The sequence below is a fragment of the Rhinolophus hipposideros genome, assembly GCF_964194185.1.
Source record: "Rhinolophus hipposideros genome assembly, chromosome: 22".
In the NCBI taxonomy this organism is placed as follows: Eukaryota; Metazoa; Chordata; class Mammalia; order Chiroptera; family Rhinolophidae; genus Rhinolophus; species Rhinolophus hipposideros.
The window spans coordinates 70,217-88,057 of NC_138068.1; the positions used below are offsets into that span (position 1 = coordinate 70,217).

The following is a 17,841-nucleotide window of genomic DNA, read 5'->3' on the forward strand; positions in this document are numbered from 1 at the left end:
GGTGGGCCCCCCAGGCTGTGACTGAGCCACAGGCCTAGCTCACCGTTCCACCACCCACCTCCCACTGGGTGCCCCAGCTGTGCATGTTCCCTGCTCACCCTACGTGACAGGTGTGAGCCAATTTCCTTGGATTCAGTGACCAGTCAGTGGCCAGGTGCTATTTCGTCTCTGGCCTGCGTCCGTCCCCAGTAGGAAGGGGCCTCCAGCTGTGTGTCGCAGGCCTCACCCCCACGCCTGGGTGACGGGCAGGTGGGGTGCCAAGCACCCGGCCCTACCTTTGCTGCAGCAGGCCTTCCTGCTGGCATCCAGGGACCTCGTCCCCCTGGCCGGCTCACCAGGGCTCAGGCGGTCCTGCTCGGGGGGCGGGCAGCCGGGCTCACCGCCGGCCTGGCCCTGCTCGGCCTTCAGCGCAATGGCCTGCTCCAGGAGGCCCAGGTTTCCACGAGTCATCACGTCGTACATCTCAGACGCGTCTGTGACCGGGGACTTCTGGGAGCACGTGTCCTCGTCCTTGCCGTCGTCAGAGCACACCTCCACTATGACCGCGTACTCTGGCTCGGCGGCATTCGGGGCGGGGCCGCGGGGGGCGTCCTCCTGGCAGAGGACGTGGGGACCGGCCTCGTCCTCCTCCTCCTCATCTTCCTCCTCATCTTCCTCCTCCTCCTCCTCGTCACCCAGGGAGACTTTCCGCTCGCTGGACTCCTCACTGGTCACATCCTCCAGGGCCTGGGGACACAGCTCCTGGGAGCGCTCGCTGGTGACTTCGATGACTTCCTCTGCATCCTCCGGCTGGATAAAGACGTCCTTGTCCCGGTCGTCGCTTGTGGCCCCTTCTTCAGCTTCATCCTGAACCAGACTCACCACGCCCGGGCCCGGCCTGGTTTCCTCCCTGACCAGGGTCTCTTCAGCAATTTGGCCCAAGTTCAGCAGCGAAGTCGCGATGCTTTCCTGGTAGCTGCTGTAGACGCCCTTGCAGGGGCCCGTGGCGCTGTTGACGGGGTTGGGTCCCAAATGAGACTTGATGGGGCTTCTTCCTGCACAGAATCAGAAGTGCCACGTGGAAGGAGCACATGAGAAGGCAGCCGGGTCTCCTGGCCTCGGCCCCTGGACCCTAGCCCTCCACAGCTGAGGGGACTGAAACCCCCGGGAAGGTGTCACTGCCTGGAAGTGGATGCCACGGGCATTGATTTTAGGAGGCAGATGGGCCCCTGCTGCTGCCTTTCACAGCCGTTATGCACCTCGAGTTGGGCAAACCTGCATTCCACATAACGGAGCTCAAAGAAGACACCAGATGTTAAAAGATTGTTTCACATTTGAAAAGCAGTAAACATTCCAATTTAATACTTTTATCCACCATGACTAAGATGTCGTGGGGCCTCGACAAGCACTCAGGCCGCAGGAGCCAGCCCTGCCGTCAGCCGAGCCCCGGTCAGACCCTGTGTGAAGAAGCAGGAGAGCTGGACCTTTCTACCTGGAGCCTCCTAGGCACCCCAAGGGCCCCAGGAGGGAGGCAGGTGTGACAGGCCCCCTGGAGTGGCTCCAAAATAAAACAAAAATGCACCTCAGACCCTGCAAGGTCAGAAGACACCAGAAGCCCGGGGAAGCAGGTTTGCACCTCGGGCCACCACAGCAGCATTCACCGCGGGGTGCAGGGCCCCACAGGGACGAACAGCAGCCAGGGGCACCCCCTGGTCCCTCCCCCACCTGGCTTCCTGGGTGGCTCATGGTCTCGCTTCCGAAAGGCTGACACACAACCCACACCCACGTGTGCTTCTGCGTCACACGCACCCACAGGCCCCAGACTCGCTGTGCCCACCCCTCTCCAGGAAGCCCCGCCGGTGTCAGGACAAGATGTCACTTGTTTTCAGGAAGGGCTCCCTGGGTGGCAGTGGGCCCCCTGCTCCCAGGCTGATTCACCAGGAGCACTAAGCGCCCTTTATTGGGGAGGAAGGGGCAACAAAGCACCTTCAGCTGCCGCAGGGCGATGAATCTCGTCCTGTCCTGACGACTCGGCCTCGTCCTCCCCCAGAGTTCCTTCCGATTCATCGGAAACAGAGGCGCCCTTCAGCTCGGAGTCCTCACTGCCGTCACTGTCCACGCCGCAGCCCTCGTCGAGAGCCAGCTTCAGGGGGTGTGACTTCCGCTTGCACACCAGGCGTTGGGCCGTGGCGCCCTCCAGCTTCCTCTTCTTGGCCAGTGGGCAGCTCTGCAAACTGGGAGGAAGGAGACCAGGCCGGGGCCACCCCATCAGCACCTGCTGGCGTCTCCCCCCTGCCCTCCCATTCCCCTTCGCGTCCCCGTGCAGCCCTCCGCTCGCAGGCCAGACACCTGGCGAGCTGACGTGTCTCAGGTTCCACACGGGCTGTCCACGTCACCAGGTACTGCTTGTGCTTTGACGGCATTTCCTGTTTCATGCAGACTTCCCCTCAGGGGCCCCCGCACCAGAGTGGCCCCGAGTGTGGGGCCTGGCCCCAAGTGGGTCCGGGGGGAGCCCCACGCCCAGGCCCTTCCCAGCCCAGCCAGTCTGAAGCAGGCACTGCAGTGGGGGCACCTGAGCTCAGGCTGAGCCCCCCGAATGACAAGTCAGGTGACGATCAGTGACTCCTGAGTCACCCCTCTGTGCACCGGGTCTGCTCCACGCTTTCCCAGGATGCATGTCACAGTCACTCGGCCTCAGCAGTGAAGTCCCGTGGTAACAGGGTCACGTGGGACGACCCTGCGCCTGGCAGCCGTGGGTGGACACGGAAGCTTCTAGATCCACAAAGGGCCCAGAGTGGGAGAGGGGCCCCCGCGCCCCAGCAGCCCGCCCTCGCTCCGGGAGTCCTGGAGGGGTCCCCGTGCCTCCTCACCTTCGGTGCCTGGAGTACTTGCCGCGGACGTGTCCCGAGCCCGTGCACCCTGGGGTGGGGCAGCTGGGGGGACAAGCAGGACGGTCACTCAGGGCACGGCTCCGCCCGGGTGGGGACAGGGTTCACATCCGGACCCACCCCAGACCCACACCCTGGGGAGCAGAAAAGTGTCTCCAAACCATTCACCTCAGAACAGCTGCGTGCAGCTTGCTAAAAATTAATGAAATAACTCCCCCATTTAAATAAATGAACGGTTCATTACAATTTTATGAGTGTGCTTAATTAGAGATCTGTATGTATAAGACAAAGCTCCCAACATCAGCATCTGGAAGGCTCCCTCTTTCCCCAGATAAGTGTCCCCACTGCAGGCAGACAGCCATCAGGCTGCCAGGGGCTGGGACACAGGCCCCGCCGGGGGTCCCCAGAACCACTTCCGGAGGCTGGCCCAAGGAGAATCAAAACACTGGACTCCGCATGGGTACCACTGATGACCCTAAGCCCTGCCAGCTGTGCCTCCACCTGGCAAGCCAGGCCAGTGCCAGGAAGGTGCAACTTTGTGACCTGGCCAGGTCACAAAGACCTGGCCAGAGCCACAGGTCCCCAGCAGGAGGTGGGTGCAATGCGTTGACAGAGACCCCACTCCAGAGCCAGTGACTTCATGTGTGTCCCAGCTTCCCATGGAGGGAGGTGAAGCCAGCGGCTGCCAATGAGACCACAGTGGGGCGAGACCCCAGGAGCTCCTCACCCTTCACCATCGTCCTTCTCCCACAGAACCAGCCATGGGTGGCTCTGCAAACTTCTGGTCATGGCCACAGGCCATGCCACCCAGCCCACCTTCCAAGGATGGCTCCCAGGGCAGCAAGGATCTGTGTGGGGTGTGGGTCAGGGTCCTGCAGGCTGTGGGCCCAGCTGGCCATGCAGGCCACACTTACTGACCCGTCAGGGAGAACAGAATAAGCTATGGAGGCAAAGCAGCACCCTCAGCTCAGCAGTGGCCTTTTGGGGGCAGGGGTGTCTGATGGGGACACGCCCGGCAGCCTCCATGTGGGGGCTTCCTGGTTGGCCTCTGTGCTGACTTTCACTGTGTTTACAAAGAAGAAGGAAAGGAGAGAGGGAGGACATGCGGCTCCCTGCCGCAGGTCTCCTTTCCAGACAGGCGGGGCTGCCGCTGTGCCCTGCCTGTGGCACCGGGCCACGTCCCACACTTGCTTTCACTGTCTCAAGAAGCAGCTCTGAGACTTTTCACAAAAGCTCCTTGTTGGTGGGGATTTGAAGCTGAGGTCCCAATTAGTTGATTAATCACCAAGTTAATCAGGCAATTAGGTGACAGCTGCTATGGAGGCCTGTGGGGCACTGGCACTGCCCCCAATCATGTCACCTGCTCCAAGACACACCTCCTGGCCTCCAGCCGGCCTTGGAGGGAGGCAGGACAGCTGTGAGCCCACGTGTGAGGGCCACTCTGGGAGACGAAAGCCCCTGGGTCCTTGCTCCCCACACGGCAGCCCAGGGAGCATTCAACAGGAATGCCTAGCTGGGCAGCAAGGTGCCCAGAGGGCTCGCATGCAGCACTGAGCAGGGCCTGGTGACCACTGTGAGGGACCCAAATGTAAGCAGTACGTTGTGTGACAGCAGACGGGCCAGGCTAACATGCGGTGGAGGCGTCTGTCGCTTCTTTAGCAGTGCGAAGGGAAGAACCCCAGATGTGTTTGTTTCCTCTCAGACGCTTGAACTCACCAGCTGGGGGACGCACCGTCCCAGCCTCTCCTGTCCTCAGCTCACCGTGTCACAGCGGCCATGCCGCTGCCCAGAGCACAGGGGCTCCTGGGAGCTCTGCTTGAGCTGGGATGGGATGGGCGGGGGCAGGGTGGCCGCAGGGCTCTGAGACGATGGGGCGTCAGTCCTCCATCCATGAAGTCAGTCGTGCACATAGCACTTGGCCACTCGGGTGACTCCACCGGCGCTGTGTGACACCATGATGTCCCTCTCCCTGGCCACAGCAGCATTCCCTGTGGGTCACTCTCCCTGCGCTGGCACCCATGGGTCTCATCTGCTGGCGTTACTAACCACAGCCCAGGGTGCACCTGAAGGGAAGTCCTGGCTTGCAAGGTCTGCCCTTCGTGTGGTGGAAATGCACCCACGGTGGCTGCTGCAGAGACAGAGCCACGAGCAGCCACAGCACAGGCAGGAATAGCGCCTTTCGTGGAATGTGATTTCCTGCTCCATTTTCCTTCAAGCCTCAACTCAGAAACATGAAGACACTGTTGCTGGAACATTAGGTGTCCATGGTCTGTCTGTAGTTTCCCCACACAGATTAGAAGGGTCTCACTGTCACCAAGTACATAGGTTGGCCCATAAGATTAATGAAGTAGGCAAATTCCAGATGCTCACAGAAGCCCCTCACTTACGCTGGCCAGGTCCTCTCTTAGAATATTTCAAAGAAATCTGTTTTGAGGGTCATTTTTACTTCTGATGTTTCAGTTACAAGAGAATGCCTCGCCCTTTGGGTTTACCTTTCCAACTTCTTCCTAACTTCATGTTGCCAGGAGTAATTGCTCTTATCAAAGCATGGAGCTTCCTGGAGTCAGTGCCCAGGACCCGCCCCCTCATTGTTGCCAGGATGGAACCAGGTGGGACCTGTCCCCAGGACATCACATAGCCCAGGGAAAGAAGCACCCCCTCCTGGAAGCCTCTCTCTGCCCTGCGCTCCCAACACGACCTGGGGACAGCCCGTCAGAGGCGCCTCTCTCCAGGGAGCTGACCTGGTCTGGCTGCCAGTCCACCCTCACCCCTCACCTAGCCCGGGCTTTGAGCATGTGATTCGCTCTTCTGGTTGGATACACTTTATCCCTGTCTGCCTCAGTTTCCCCACTTCACAGTGGAACAATACCACCAGGCAGTGCTTCCGCAAGAGTCCCCAAGATCAAGGCTGAGCTGTGAGGCCACATGCCTGGGGTGTGAGCCTCCGGTCCCCCACTCACACCCCTTCCCCTTCCATCTCCAAGTTCCAGCCTCACAGGTTAGAGGGACTCTGGGGTACTTTGGGGCCCTCTCGTTTTCCTGATTGCCAAAAGCCACCCATTTCACGACTATCTGGTGAAAAATTCAACAGTTGGGGCCCCAGGTTTGTTCACAGCTTAGTGAGAATCTTTACCCCTAAGAATTAAGCAGCAGCCAAGGCCGTGGCACCGTGGACTCGGGGTTGTCACCTGACTCTGCGCATGGGCACAGCCCCACGGACACAGCCCACCTGTCAGCTGCCTCAGCACCGGGCGCTGGGGTCCCACGAGCTGATACGGGGGGTGGGGGGCAGAACCCTTTCTTCCTTCCAGGGTGGAGTCTCGGGCAGGCTGTGTCAGCTGCAGTTCAAGTCTGGCCCTGTCAGCCAGGGAAGTTATGAAAACTAAATGGGCACCTGATGCCCACGTGCTACACTGGGGACCCTCGGCAAGCACCTCCCCTCCTTCTCTCGTGCTTTGAGCCAGAACACGTCAGCACTACCCCTCCTCAGAAAACAGGGCACCTGGGGGCAGCTTTCTTTGCTGGTTACCTAACACCATTCATGAGAGCTGCCAGAGCATGATGGCACCAGGGGCTGGCCCCGGAGACCCCAGAAGAGTCCAGGCCACAGAGTCTGGACTCCAGAGCCATATGGGTGCTGCTAGGACAGCCCGGCATGGGCCTTGGGTGGCTTTCCCTCTGGCCTTTCCACACCTGCAAGGCTTTGGCGGCGTCCAGGATAGAAGCCAGCAGGCAGGACGAGTCCGCCTCTGGGGGGAGAGCCTGTCCCCTCCTACTTCAACCCAGCAAGTTGCTGCTGTGGGAGGTCCTCCTCAGGACCTCAGCCCTTGTGACATGTGGCCTAAAACCCGGAATGTCACAGGGCTCAGCCACTGCAGAATCACCAGCACATATACGCCCCCGTCTGCGTTCGTGTCAGTGGAAGAGTCAGGCTGGGAGTGGCCTGCACAGAAGCATTTGTGACAGCCCACTAAGACAGCAGCTTGTTGCTGGCTGGGGACCGTGGTGACAGTCAGGTCCTGGGGGTGAGCAGGAGTGCACACATCTGTGTTCCTGTCGTGAGGCTGGCTGCATGGTGGGGACAGCACAGAGGGGGGAGAGGGCAGAAGCATGTGACAAGGAGAAAGGTGGCCTCATTACAGAAAGCAGGGTCCTAGGGGACACAGTTGGTCAATCAGTCGTGCCCAGTATACGACATTGAGGACGTCGAGGGTGACAGACACACACAGTGCCAGGTGCCAGCGGGTGTTTCTTACCTGAGGTCGGTGCCTACAGGCTCTGGAGGTGCTGGGGGAGAGAAAGAGAGACAGGGACACACATGTGGGAGTCAGCTCTGCAAAGCCACATGGATCTGGTGAGCAGTGGAGGCCCCTGCACCGAGGGCTGAACCCCATCTTCTCCGGGCACCTACAACGCCTCCATGGTCTAGTGGAGCAAGAGGCCTCCTCCAAACCAGGGCTCACGCCAGACCCGCCCCGTATGGGGTTGGTGGTCCTGGGGTGGGATGGATGACCCACCTAAGCCAGGCTCTCTGGGCTGGGATGCCATCTCTCTCTAATTGCACATAGAAGTTGGATTCGAGCACATAAAGCTGGACGAAGAGGAGAGGAGATGGGTCAAGCGACTGGCCCCTCAGTGATGGGGCCACAGGGGTCCCCCGGTGTGTGCCCTGTGGTGTCCAGGAGCTGAAGCTGGCCAAGGGGACGGGCCTTGATCCTTGCACAGGCCCCTCTCTCCCCACTTTACTGCAGTTCAACCCATACAACCTGCTGGTCCCCACCAGCACCAAGGCTGACATCCTGGGAGGCAAAGAGGCTGGTGACGAAAGGCTGGCAGCCATTCCTTCCCAAGCAGATGATGTCTGAGTTTTGCTTCCCCTACTCCATGCAGCTGTGTCTGCCTCCTCATCTCTGCCCCACGCAGGTTCATCTAGGCCAAAGGCCGCTGGGCAGGTGCCGAGCGTAGGAGGAACAGGCCAGAGCTACACACTGCTGGCGGCTCTGCTCCCTTAAGGAGAACTACTGGAGAAGCGACAGCCACAGCTCGGGCACCTGGGACCCACCCGAGATGCCTGGACTGACCGGGCGGGAGGGGAGGGTGCACTCACCTCGGAGGGCCTTGGATCGTGTGCGAGCTCGCGTGTCCTCAGTCTCTAAGCTCATCTGTAAGCAACACAATGGCCATGTTAACGGGAAAGCGGAGGGCTTTGCCAGGACCTCCAGCTGTTTTCTAGCTCAAGCATTGCTAGTGACAGAGAATGATGAGGAACGGGCTCACAGGGCAGACGAGGCCTGGGACTCGGAGCAGCAGACAAGGGACTCAGGCATCAGGGCAGAACCGCCCGCCCCTGGGCCTCTTGCTCCACCCACTGCCCTTGGGGCCCAGGGGATAAGGCTCCTGGGAAGGTGGTCACCGCAGACTCTGCTGACGCCGGCACCCCAGAGCCCAGCTGCCCCGAAGAGGGAGTCACATGCTAGGGTAGCCCTGTTAGAAGCAGGTGGCTAGAGCCCAAACGGACCTCACGAATTGCCCACAGATGGGACAGCTTCGGTTTCTATCATGCACTGTCTGAGGGAGAGACCAAGGAGAGGTGGCCTGAGCTGAGGGCCATGCCCAACATGAGACGGGCGCCTAGTACGTGTGTTCCCAAAGACACAGGGCTGACAGGATGGCTTTCGATTTTCTAGCAGCCACATTGAAAACGTAAAAAGAAAGAGCTAGACTTGACTCTAATACTAAAGTTACTTATCCCAATCTATCTAAAACATCACCATTTCTACAAGTAATATAAAAAATTATGAACACTTTTTGTGAATCACTTTGTTTTGTGATAACCTAGAAGGCTTGATGTGACCAGTGTGACACCAGAGTGTGACCGGCGACACATGCCAGTGCCGTGGCCACTGTGCTGGACAGCACGGCTCCAGAGGCAGGACGCATGTCAGCTGAGAGCCAGGCAAAGGCAGGAATGCAGCCCAACAGTCATCTGGACCCACAGGCCACCCTCCCAGGGTGGTCACTTCTCCAAGGAGCAGGTGAGTGGAGCCCCCGAGGGGGATGAGGCACCCCACACAGCCTACACCCCACCATCCTCTGGTTGCCCCACTGGCCCACCCGTCACCCTTCCCCACCGACACTCCCTGCCCCGCACCCACTTCTGTGGGGGACACTGCCACATTGTCCTTCAAGGGAGCTGAGAGGCAGCCCCCAAGAGGGTGAAGCCTGGGGATAAGGGGTGCCCCAGGGGTGACAGCTCATCACACAGCATCCTTGACCTGTGTCACCCATGACAGCTGGGCAGGCAGGTGACGACTATGTATGCAGGTGGTAGGAGCCCCGACGGCTCCGTCTCTCCAGGGAGAGAGCCCTGTGCCGGCAGAACTGCTGCCTGGGCCCTTCGCGCCAGGAGGCCCCAGGAGAGCAGGGCACACCACCTGTCCCAGTGGCCAGGGGGACGTGGGAGCAGGCCCTTCCACCCCAGGCCATCGCTGAGGCTGCCAGAGGGACAGCCGGTGTGTAAGGCACTGCCCAGGAAGAAAGCAAAAGGAGTTCCCACAATTAGTAAGACGGAATTTGCAAAGCAAAACTGCTCGGTGGGCAGGGCTAAGATACGCCGATTTCTGTGATCTGTTGCGGGAGAAAAACCAAGGCCTGGGGTGATTCATGCAGCCTGTCTCCCGCCGGGGAGATGAGCGGTGCATTTGCGACAACCTTCCAGCAGCACAGAAGACAATGGCTACAGTTTCTAGGTGGGAATCGGTGGTTCCCTTGGACTGGTGGCTCAATTTACAGTGAAGAGAGGAGCGGCTGTCAGAGGGGCTCATGGCACCCTGGGGCTGGGGCCGCGGCTGGTTGCTGGGCGCCCGCTTCCAGCTGAAATGCGATCTGCAGCTTTATTTATTCACCTGTGTATGTCGGTTTCCCAAGGAAGCTGCCAGGGTTCTGCTAGGTTAGGGCCTTGGCAACTTGGATTCCCCGCAGGTTAATGATTCCGAGTTGAGAATGGGACGGCACGGGGCGGGCGGAGGGCGGGGCTTGCCGTGGGCGGGGCTTGCCGCGGGCGGGGCTTGCAGCGGGCGGGGCTTGCCGCGGGCGGGGCTTGCCGCGGGCGGGGCTTGTCGTGGGCGGGGCTTGCAGCGGGCGGGGCTTTCCGTGGGCGGGGCTTGCCGTGGGCGGGGCGTTTGCCGTGGGCGGGGCTTTGCAGCGGGCGGGGCTTGCAGCGGGCGGGGCTTGCCGTGGGCGGGGCTTTGAGCAGGGAGCCCTCCCCCAAGAGACCGACTGGCCGCGGCCGCTGTGCTGCCAGCACCTCCCACGGCACCAGGAAGTGAGGCGTCCTCCTCGGTGCACGTGGCCCTGGTGTTAAACGGGGAAACACCAGACTGCGGGGGAAAAACAGGTTAGCTCTTTATCACGAGAGACTGTAAGAGCCTGTTAACTTAGGACGCCAACGTGGAAGCAGGAGACGATTCCTGAGCAGTTCGCAGCCCGCCCTCTGGCTGCCCGGGAGGCTCGGGGCAGAGCCGGGAGCGGCGCCCTCCGCCCGCGCACCCCGGCTCCGCGGCCCAGGGCGAGTCCAGGGCGGCCTGCAGCCCCCACCACACTGTGCCAAGACTGGGAGGCGCTTCCCAAGTTTTCGCTGATTTATTTTTAAAAGCCCTTCATTTGCTCCAAGCACAAGCTCATGAAATCCCTGTTTTGGGGCAGCCCGCAAATAAGTGAGTGGCTTTTCGCCTTGAGGGTGAAACCGCCCCCTTGTCACAGCCCAGCCGCCTCCATCCCCGCCCTCACTGAGGGCCCCCAGCTCCCTCCAGATCAGCGTCTGCGCCAGTCGGTGCCAGTCCGGTCACATCCTGCCACAGGCGTGTCACACCCTCCCTGGCGCCTCACGCATCTCTTCCCTCTGTCCGTCCTCAGTAGCCCCGTCCTCGGTGGAGAAACGATGCGGTGGACAATAATTCGCACAGGCAGATACACCCCGTGTTGCCACAGCGCCCACCAGAGACAGTTGTGTCCCCACCCTCCACTAAGGGTGGCCTCACTCCAGACGCTTTGTTCCACTTTCTGTTTCTTACTAAAGTCAACATCAACCATACGAGCTCTTTTTAAGTATGAGTGGTTCCCGCGACAACATGCTACAAAGACCAGCCTCTGTCAGACGCATCTGCAGAGCACCACTGCCAAACCCGAGGACGTTTCCAGACTCGGAACCAAAACAGCCAACGAAAGTGGTCAGCAGCCTCAAGACCTGTAGATTAGTCTGGACTCAGGCTGTGCTGGTGAGAAACACACTCGGAACCCAACATACAGCCAGGGACAAAGTGTGTGGGGGGGGACTTCAGTGTCTGAAAATGTCCACTCAGACGTTTCTCATGAGGGCACAACCACGCCCAACAGGCTTTGCGCCAACCTTTTCTTTTACTCCCAGAGGCCAGGGCTGCCCTCCTTCTGCCCAAGTTCAGGGGCTTTGTGGCGGGCTCTGGAGGGGTGCCGCTCCCTGCACTCACTTTTCTTCTTGGTTCTGCCCAGGCCTTCCCTCGTCGGCACAGGTGGCTAAGGGGTGGACAAAGAACAGAGTCTGCGCAGCAGCCCTGGCCCCTGCTGGATGTCTTGGCTCAAGTGGCACTATCACTGGTGCCCAAGGGTCCCTCACTGCAGGGAAGGGGGATGTCAGGGAACAGCCCGGACTTGGGAGCCTCGCGGGGGGGAATGAGGAGGCTCCACGGGTGAGTGAAAACAGAGGACATTTAGAGAGGGCCACTCAGGCTGGGAGCAAGGAGCACGCTTGGGTGGCCAGCACCTGCTCCTTTCACTCACGGCCCACCTCGGTCTGAAACAAGCTCGTTTGTTCCTGTTTCAAGGTCACTGTGTCCCCTGCAGAAAGTGAGGTGCTACGGCCTCGTCACTGCTCAGTGCAGACTATGTAAGGGTGGGCGGATGGACAGACGTCTCTGATCGCCTGCAGCTGAGCCGGGGTCCAGGCCCCTGAGCCCTGAGCTGGAGGAGGACACACGTTAGTGTTTCGTTTATTTAGAATTTGTTCCAACAGTGAGCAACGCTGCAGAATTCGAATGGACTTAGGGCAATTTTTTAAATCCACAAGATTATATGGATTATAAAATCCCTGTGGGAGAGTGAAGGTGCTTTTCCTCCCAGAGAGGAAGGAGGAGGTCATCTGCTGGTTCCCACGAGACCACAGGCAGCCATGCCTAGAAGGAAAGAGTGACATGGGGACATAACAAGAGGTGGCAGGGAACTGGCTGCCACCTGCCCTCTTAGCTCCAACAGCACCTGCCCAGTCTCCCCTTTGTCCAGGGGATGGGAGGAGAGGGGGAGGGAGCCAGTCTGGGCTGGCTCTGTCCTCTCACTTGTGCAGATATGGCCACACCGCATGTACTGGGGACAGCCATGTCCCCAACACTGGCAGACACTCCACTGAGGGACTTGAGGGCAGCACTCACTATGTTCCTTGCTTCCTCGCCCACCAAATGTTGCCATGGAAACCTTCGGAGCCCCCACCCCAGGCCCAGCTGCTGCCTGCAGAGCTTCCCGCTTCCCTTCCTCTGAGATTGTCCCTGCACACCGGAAATGGGCCAGCCCCACTGGGGCTATACCCCACCACCACCCCCACGCACCCATCACAACCATCACAGCATGGTTCCTGCAATGACAGTTCTGTCCCCACTTTGGGGGCGTCCTGCTGTGTGTCTGAAATTCTCCTGACATCCCACCCATTGTTCAACCCACCCTTAGCTGAATATGCCAGCCTCCTCCTTGGGTTGTAGAAAGGACACCCACGGAGCATTATTTAACTTGTTTGTTGGGAAGCGTTCTCCTCACATCTGCAAGCACGGGATCATGCTTGCATGGGTTGCATGGCTCATGCAACTACCAAATTAAACATTAGAGCTCCATAAGGACACCCTGATATAGCAGCCATGTGTGGGGCCATCTTGAGACTCCAACATAAACAGAATTCCTACCTACCCAGAGGTAGGAACCACATCAGGTGAGATAGACCAGGAAGGTCACGCCCGGTGCTGCCTCCCTCCCTCATCAGGACCATCTGGGCAAGGCAGCAGGAAGAAGGTCTGGCCGAGCAGCCTGCGGTCAGCCTTTCCATCAATTGCATCTATCTGGTCATCCATTGAATATTTTGAGATTTGGGCCCAAGTGTTTCATTGTTCAAGGTCAAGAAGAGATTTAAGGACCTACCATCAATGCCTAGTCCTGTTCTCCTAAGTGTAAACACCACACACACACACACACACACACACACACACACACTGACACGCACAGACACACATCCAGCGCTCCCTGCTAATCTCTTCTAAGGGCCCTTCCTGAGCCACCTCTGAGCTGTCCACACGCCTGGTGCTGAATGCAAGGCTGACCCTGTGGACAGACACCTCCCACAGAACTCTGCCCAAGGCCGTGCAGGCCATTCCGCTGCTGCTGTGAGAGACCCACCGTCCACGCCAGCACTTCTGGGCTGCGGCCTTCTCGGCATCCTCAGTCAGAAGCCACCAGCTGCCCCATCCCTGCAGTCCTGGGAAGCAACCCTTTCAACAGGCACACACTCCCTCCTGGTCTGACCCACTCTTCACCTCAGCTTCTCTGCTCAAAACTGCACCTCAGTCCCCGTCTGCTCAGACTAAAGGAGCGTGACTCCCCAGTGAGGCACCTGTGAGGGCGATTATGCCAGGAAACCTGAGCGTGGCCACCGACGTGTTCATGGCAGGCCCTACACACTCTAAGCTCATCGCGCCGGAGCCACAGGAGACAGCCACTCCTGCCCACCTGCTCCCAGCTCTAGCAACGGCACACAGGCAATACCCAGCGCCCCGGCATGGATCGGGTACGGCATGCCTTTTACTGCACCTCGCAGACACTGCGCTTTTCACAGCTGGAAGGTCTGTGGCCCTTGCACCAGTGAGTCCTCCGGCACCATGTTTCCTGCAGCACTTGGTCACTTTGTGTACTGCTCACAATATTTCAAACTCTCACTGTTCTGATAGTTGTCGTGGTGATGTGCGTCAGTGACCTTTGATGTCACTGCTGTAGCTGTTTTGGGCGTCGTGGACTTCACTCACAGAAGACAGCAAACTCAGTGGATAAATGTCACGTGCATCCTGACTGTGAGAAGATTTCACGTGACTCACTTTATTGGAAGACTTGCCTTATTGTGCTGCCCTGGAACTGGACCCACAACACCACTGGGGTCCAACCAAAACTTCGGTTTCAGGGTCTCTGTTTAGATGCTCAGGGCTGGGCTGGGCTAAGGCAAGTGAGTCACTCACCCAGGTGCAAATTCAAGGGGGAAACAAGAACTCAGTGATCGAGATTAAACAAGAGTTTAATGCAATACCTTAAAACATCAAAGTTAATGCAAAAAAATCCATGATGAACAAAATGCCAAAAATTTAAATAAAGATGGGATTGGAATCACTGGCCTTTCCTGTGCCTCAGGCCCCAGAATGGCTTGGCAGGACACTGACAATCCCACAGGAGTGAGGGGACAGGTGGCGCTGCTTAGCAATCTGATTCCCCAGACCCACCAAAATGCACATTCCAGTCACCACATCAGAGAGAAAAACGCGGGGCTTCCAGAGTAAGATACAAGCACCCTCAAACGAGGGTGCTGCCTAAGCTCTGCAGCCCTTCCATCTGCACCCTGGGCAGTCACATCTTGGTGGCCATGCCGTGGGTCACGATTTGAATCCTACAGGGTGAGCGTCTGCATGTCAGGAAAATGAAAGATCAGGTTCTGAGACCTGAGAAGGGCTGCCCACCAACCGCTGTCACCTCCACTTCCATCTCGGAGGGTCACGTGACCCTGGGGACCTGGCTTCGCCCAGAGTGTTTGGCGTGGCTGTAAGCGCGTGTGATATCCTGGGTTTGGGAGCAGCGCTGGGGCGGGGGGCGGACTCACCACCGTCAGTGAGTGACAGGCACGCACCATCTGCCTCCGCTTGGGGAGATGGAAATAAACAAGGTCATCAGACCTCATGAGTCCCTAGGGATTGGCAGCCTGCCCGGGTCACAGCAGGGAGAATGACAACAGTGACTGAGGCATGTCAGGGTCCTGGTGTGACCTGACCTCAGAGCACGGACCTGACGTGAGTGAGACTCCACTCACTGTAGATTTACTCCATTCACTCGCTTCCCTCCCTTTTTAATGTTAACATGACCAGATCACTGATGGTCCTAGCCCTCCTGTGCTTTGCCTAATCTAGACTGATGCTGCCTGGAGCTGCAAAAGGCAGCTCTGTGCTGCATGTCTGCAGTGACAAGGACCTTTGCCCACCTGGGCCCAGGGCGTGGCTGCGCTCCGAGCTGCTCACCTTGCCGCGTCCGTCCAGGAGGCTCGAGGCCCTGCAGCTGCTGGCCTTGTCTCCGTATGTCCACCTCTGACTCAGCAGCTCACCCCGGAACTCATTTTCTGAGGGTCAGAAAAGAAACGTAATGAGTGCCAGCTACACAGCCGGAGGGCAGAGGCTGAAAGCCATGGGTCACTCTTTTACACAGCGGTGTGCAGTCCCCCCTTTTCTGGAATCCACAGAAAGGCACACCAGGTCTGGCCCCTGGAAGCTCAGGGACGAGAGACTGGAGCCCTTTGGGGAAGAGCACCCTGCAGAGGGGCTCTGGCAGCTGTGCCCCTGCCCGCGCCTGGGAGGGTTGGCACAGGCCGGTTAGGTCCGGCACTCTGCTGCCCTTTGCCCTGGCTCCCAGCACCTTTCCTCTCTGGGTCTCTGCCTCTCTGCAGGGCAAGGCCTCCAGTTAATATTCAGTTCCTCTTATAAATTCACATGTCTACACAGAGGCTGAAGGCATCAGCTGGACACGACAAAGAAATTCATTGTGTACCTATTCCCTGCTCGGCACTCCCCGTTTCCATGACAACCATCTCTCTACCACCGCAGCGTTAGCAGGAAGGTCATTAAGTAACCAACAATAAAAACAGGAAATGAAAATTCCCGCACTCAGTTCTCTGCTTTTCCTTGGAAGTGATTTGCACTGTGCTGAGGGCCAGGTCAGGCACAGTTTTAGGCCCTTATCTTCCTTCCCCTCGTTTTGGACATGCATTCCCAAAGGTTGTGTTTCTAGAATTCCACCACTCCTGCCCCAGGCAGCCCTGGGGCTCCACAGCCACAGCGCCTCTGTCTGGAATTGCCTCCAAGCCCTTAAAGACCTTCTGTGACCTCCAGGGCACAACCACAGAGAAGCAGACCGGTTGTCAAGGAGATGCCAAATGCAAGGTCTTCAAAGAAGCAGTTTGGTACCTACTGAGCACCTCCCCCACTGCACTGTGGAACCCTGTGAGGACCGGCCTGCACTAGGGAGCTGTGAGCTGTTGGACTCTTCTGGCTTCTGTCCCCACCGGTCATCAGCTCTCAGTGGGGCCAGGCCCACTGAGTATTCAAATTTCCAAACCTATGTGGGGGTAGCACTGGGGGGGGGGGTCACAGCTCACAAGGCCAAGGCTGCAAGGAGGGATGGAGGAAGGCACAGGTGAGAGCTGTGTTGCTGGATGGTGACAGTGGTGACAGCAGAGGCTGGAAGACCCCCAGCTGCAAAGCACATGGGGTTAACTTCTCACAGGCGCCTCCGTGGAGAGAAGACACCACAGAAACCTGTGCACTGGGCTGGTTTGCAAGGCTCAAGTGGCTTTCTTGTCACAGTGACATATGTAACCACGTGACGTAACTATGGCATGTGTCAGTGACAACTGGAGGGAGGTACCTAAGGTCCTGGGATCTGTGCCACCAGCAGGACTGCCTGCCTCCCCAGCAGGGTGCCCTGAAGCCCCTCCACCTCTGCGACGCCTTAACCCTTTCTCTTCACAGTCTCTCCTGCTTCCCAGGGAAGCCCAGTGGAGGGGCCTCTGGGCAATGGGTGACAATGCACTCACAGGGCTCTCGCCCCTGTGGACCCCACCATGCCCTGGGCTCCCTACCGCTGCTGGGCCCTAAGAGCATCATCTCCTCAAAGACCCCTCCTGCCTCCCCCACGTACTTGGCAACTGAGCTCAAGCCTCTGGGTGCCGAACGACGTCAAGCGAGACCAGACCCTCGTTGACACGGGCCCGGCTCTACCTGGAGGTGAGTCCTCCCTTTTCCTTTTTGGCAGCAAACTGTGGTCACCACGAGTGCTTCACCCCCCCGCTGGGGAACAGGCCACACCCGGCTTGCACAGAGGGAGCACATGAAGCCCCCACACACAAAAACAAGTGCCGATTCCCCAGGCTGGGCGTCCAATCAAGATGCCCCTTCCAGGAGTCACGCTGCCACTGCGTGCTGCCTGGGGGGCGGGCGGGGGGGCAGAGCTACTCTCACCCCGACCCACCTGCCACCTTCTTCAGCAGGAAGTGCAAGGGAAGACTTAGAGTAGGTGGGGACAGTGTCCGCTCAGCTCCCAGAGCACAGCGGGTGTGCAAGGACGTCGTTTTTATAACAGCACTCTGAAGTGAGGGGGACATTTTCCTGGAGACGAGTCCTTTCTTTGGGCTCTTAGGTCTCTCACGAGTTCATCTGAATCCCTGCTCATGGACTCAAACCGCAAAAAACTGCTTGGGAGCAAGTGGTGTAGACAGGGGTGCAGGCCCTGACCCACCTGTCCCCTCAGAGGCCCAAAACTCTCTTTTACAAGACTCTGGCATGCAGACAAGTTCTGAAAAGCAATGCGGGTCCAGGGGAGGGGCGTCTCCTGAAGGCCCAGGCTATCCCTCTCCTATCGAGCCTGCCTCCCCTGGGGCAGCACTGCAGACCCAGGAGCAGCTCAGCAAGGCTGAGACCCAGAGCCCCTCAACCCAGCCCTCCCTGTCACCCCTGTCCCCACAGAGGGAGGGGGGTCTTACATCCTGGCTAAGCCAACCTCTCCTATTCAGGCTTGATACCCCTTCCTTCCTACTTCTGACTAAAGGGTCCCAGGGGCATCTACCATTCCCCATGTTCCTCTCAACTGGACTCTTCCTGGG

The 17,841-nt window shown here is 58.8% G+C and overlaps 1 protein-coding gene across 3 annotated transcripts in view; it reads right to left on the reverse strand.

The window, feature by feature from the left end:
- The window catches only part of MYT1 (myelin transcription factor 1), a 56,684-nt gene that overhangs the window by 25,570 nt on the left and 13,273 nt on the right, over positions 1-17,841 (reverse strand). For all 3 annotated transcript variants that reach the window (XM_081034559.1, XM_081034557.1, XM_081034558.1), the window contains exons 2-7: positions 15,209-15,306; positions 7,975-8,029; positions 7,124-7,154; positions 2,850-2,912; positions 1,966-2,213; positions 276-1,034 (exon numbers count right to left, since the gene is read on the reverse strand). In XM_081034559.1, the coding sequence (XP_080890685.1) occupies positions 276-1,034; positions 1,966-2,213; positions 2,850-2,912; positions 7,124-7,154; positions 7,975-8,029 (1,156 nt within the window). In that variant the 5' untranslated portion in view covers positions 15,209-15,306. The remainder of the gene's footprint in view (positions 1-275; positions 1,035-1,965; positions 2,214-2,849; positions 2,913-7,123; positions 7,155-7,974; positions 8,030-15,208; positions 15,307-17,841) is intronic.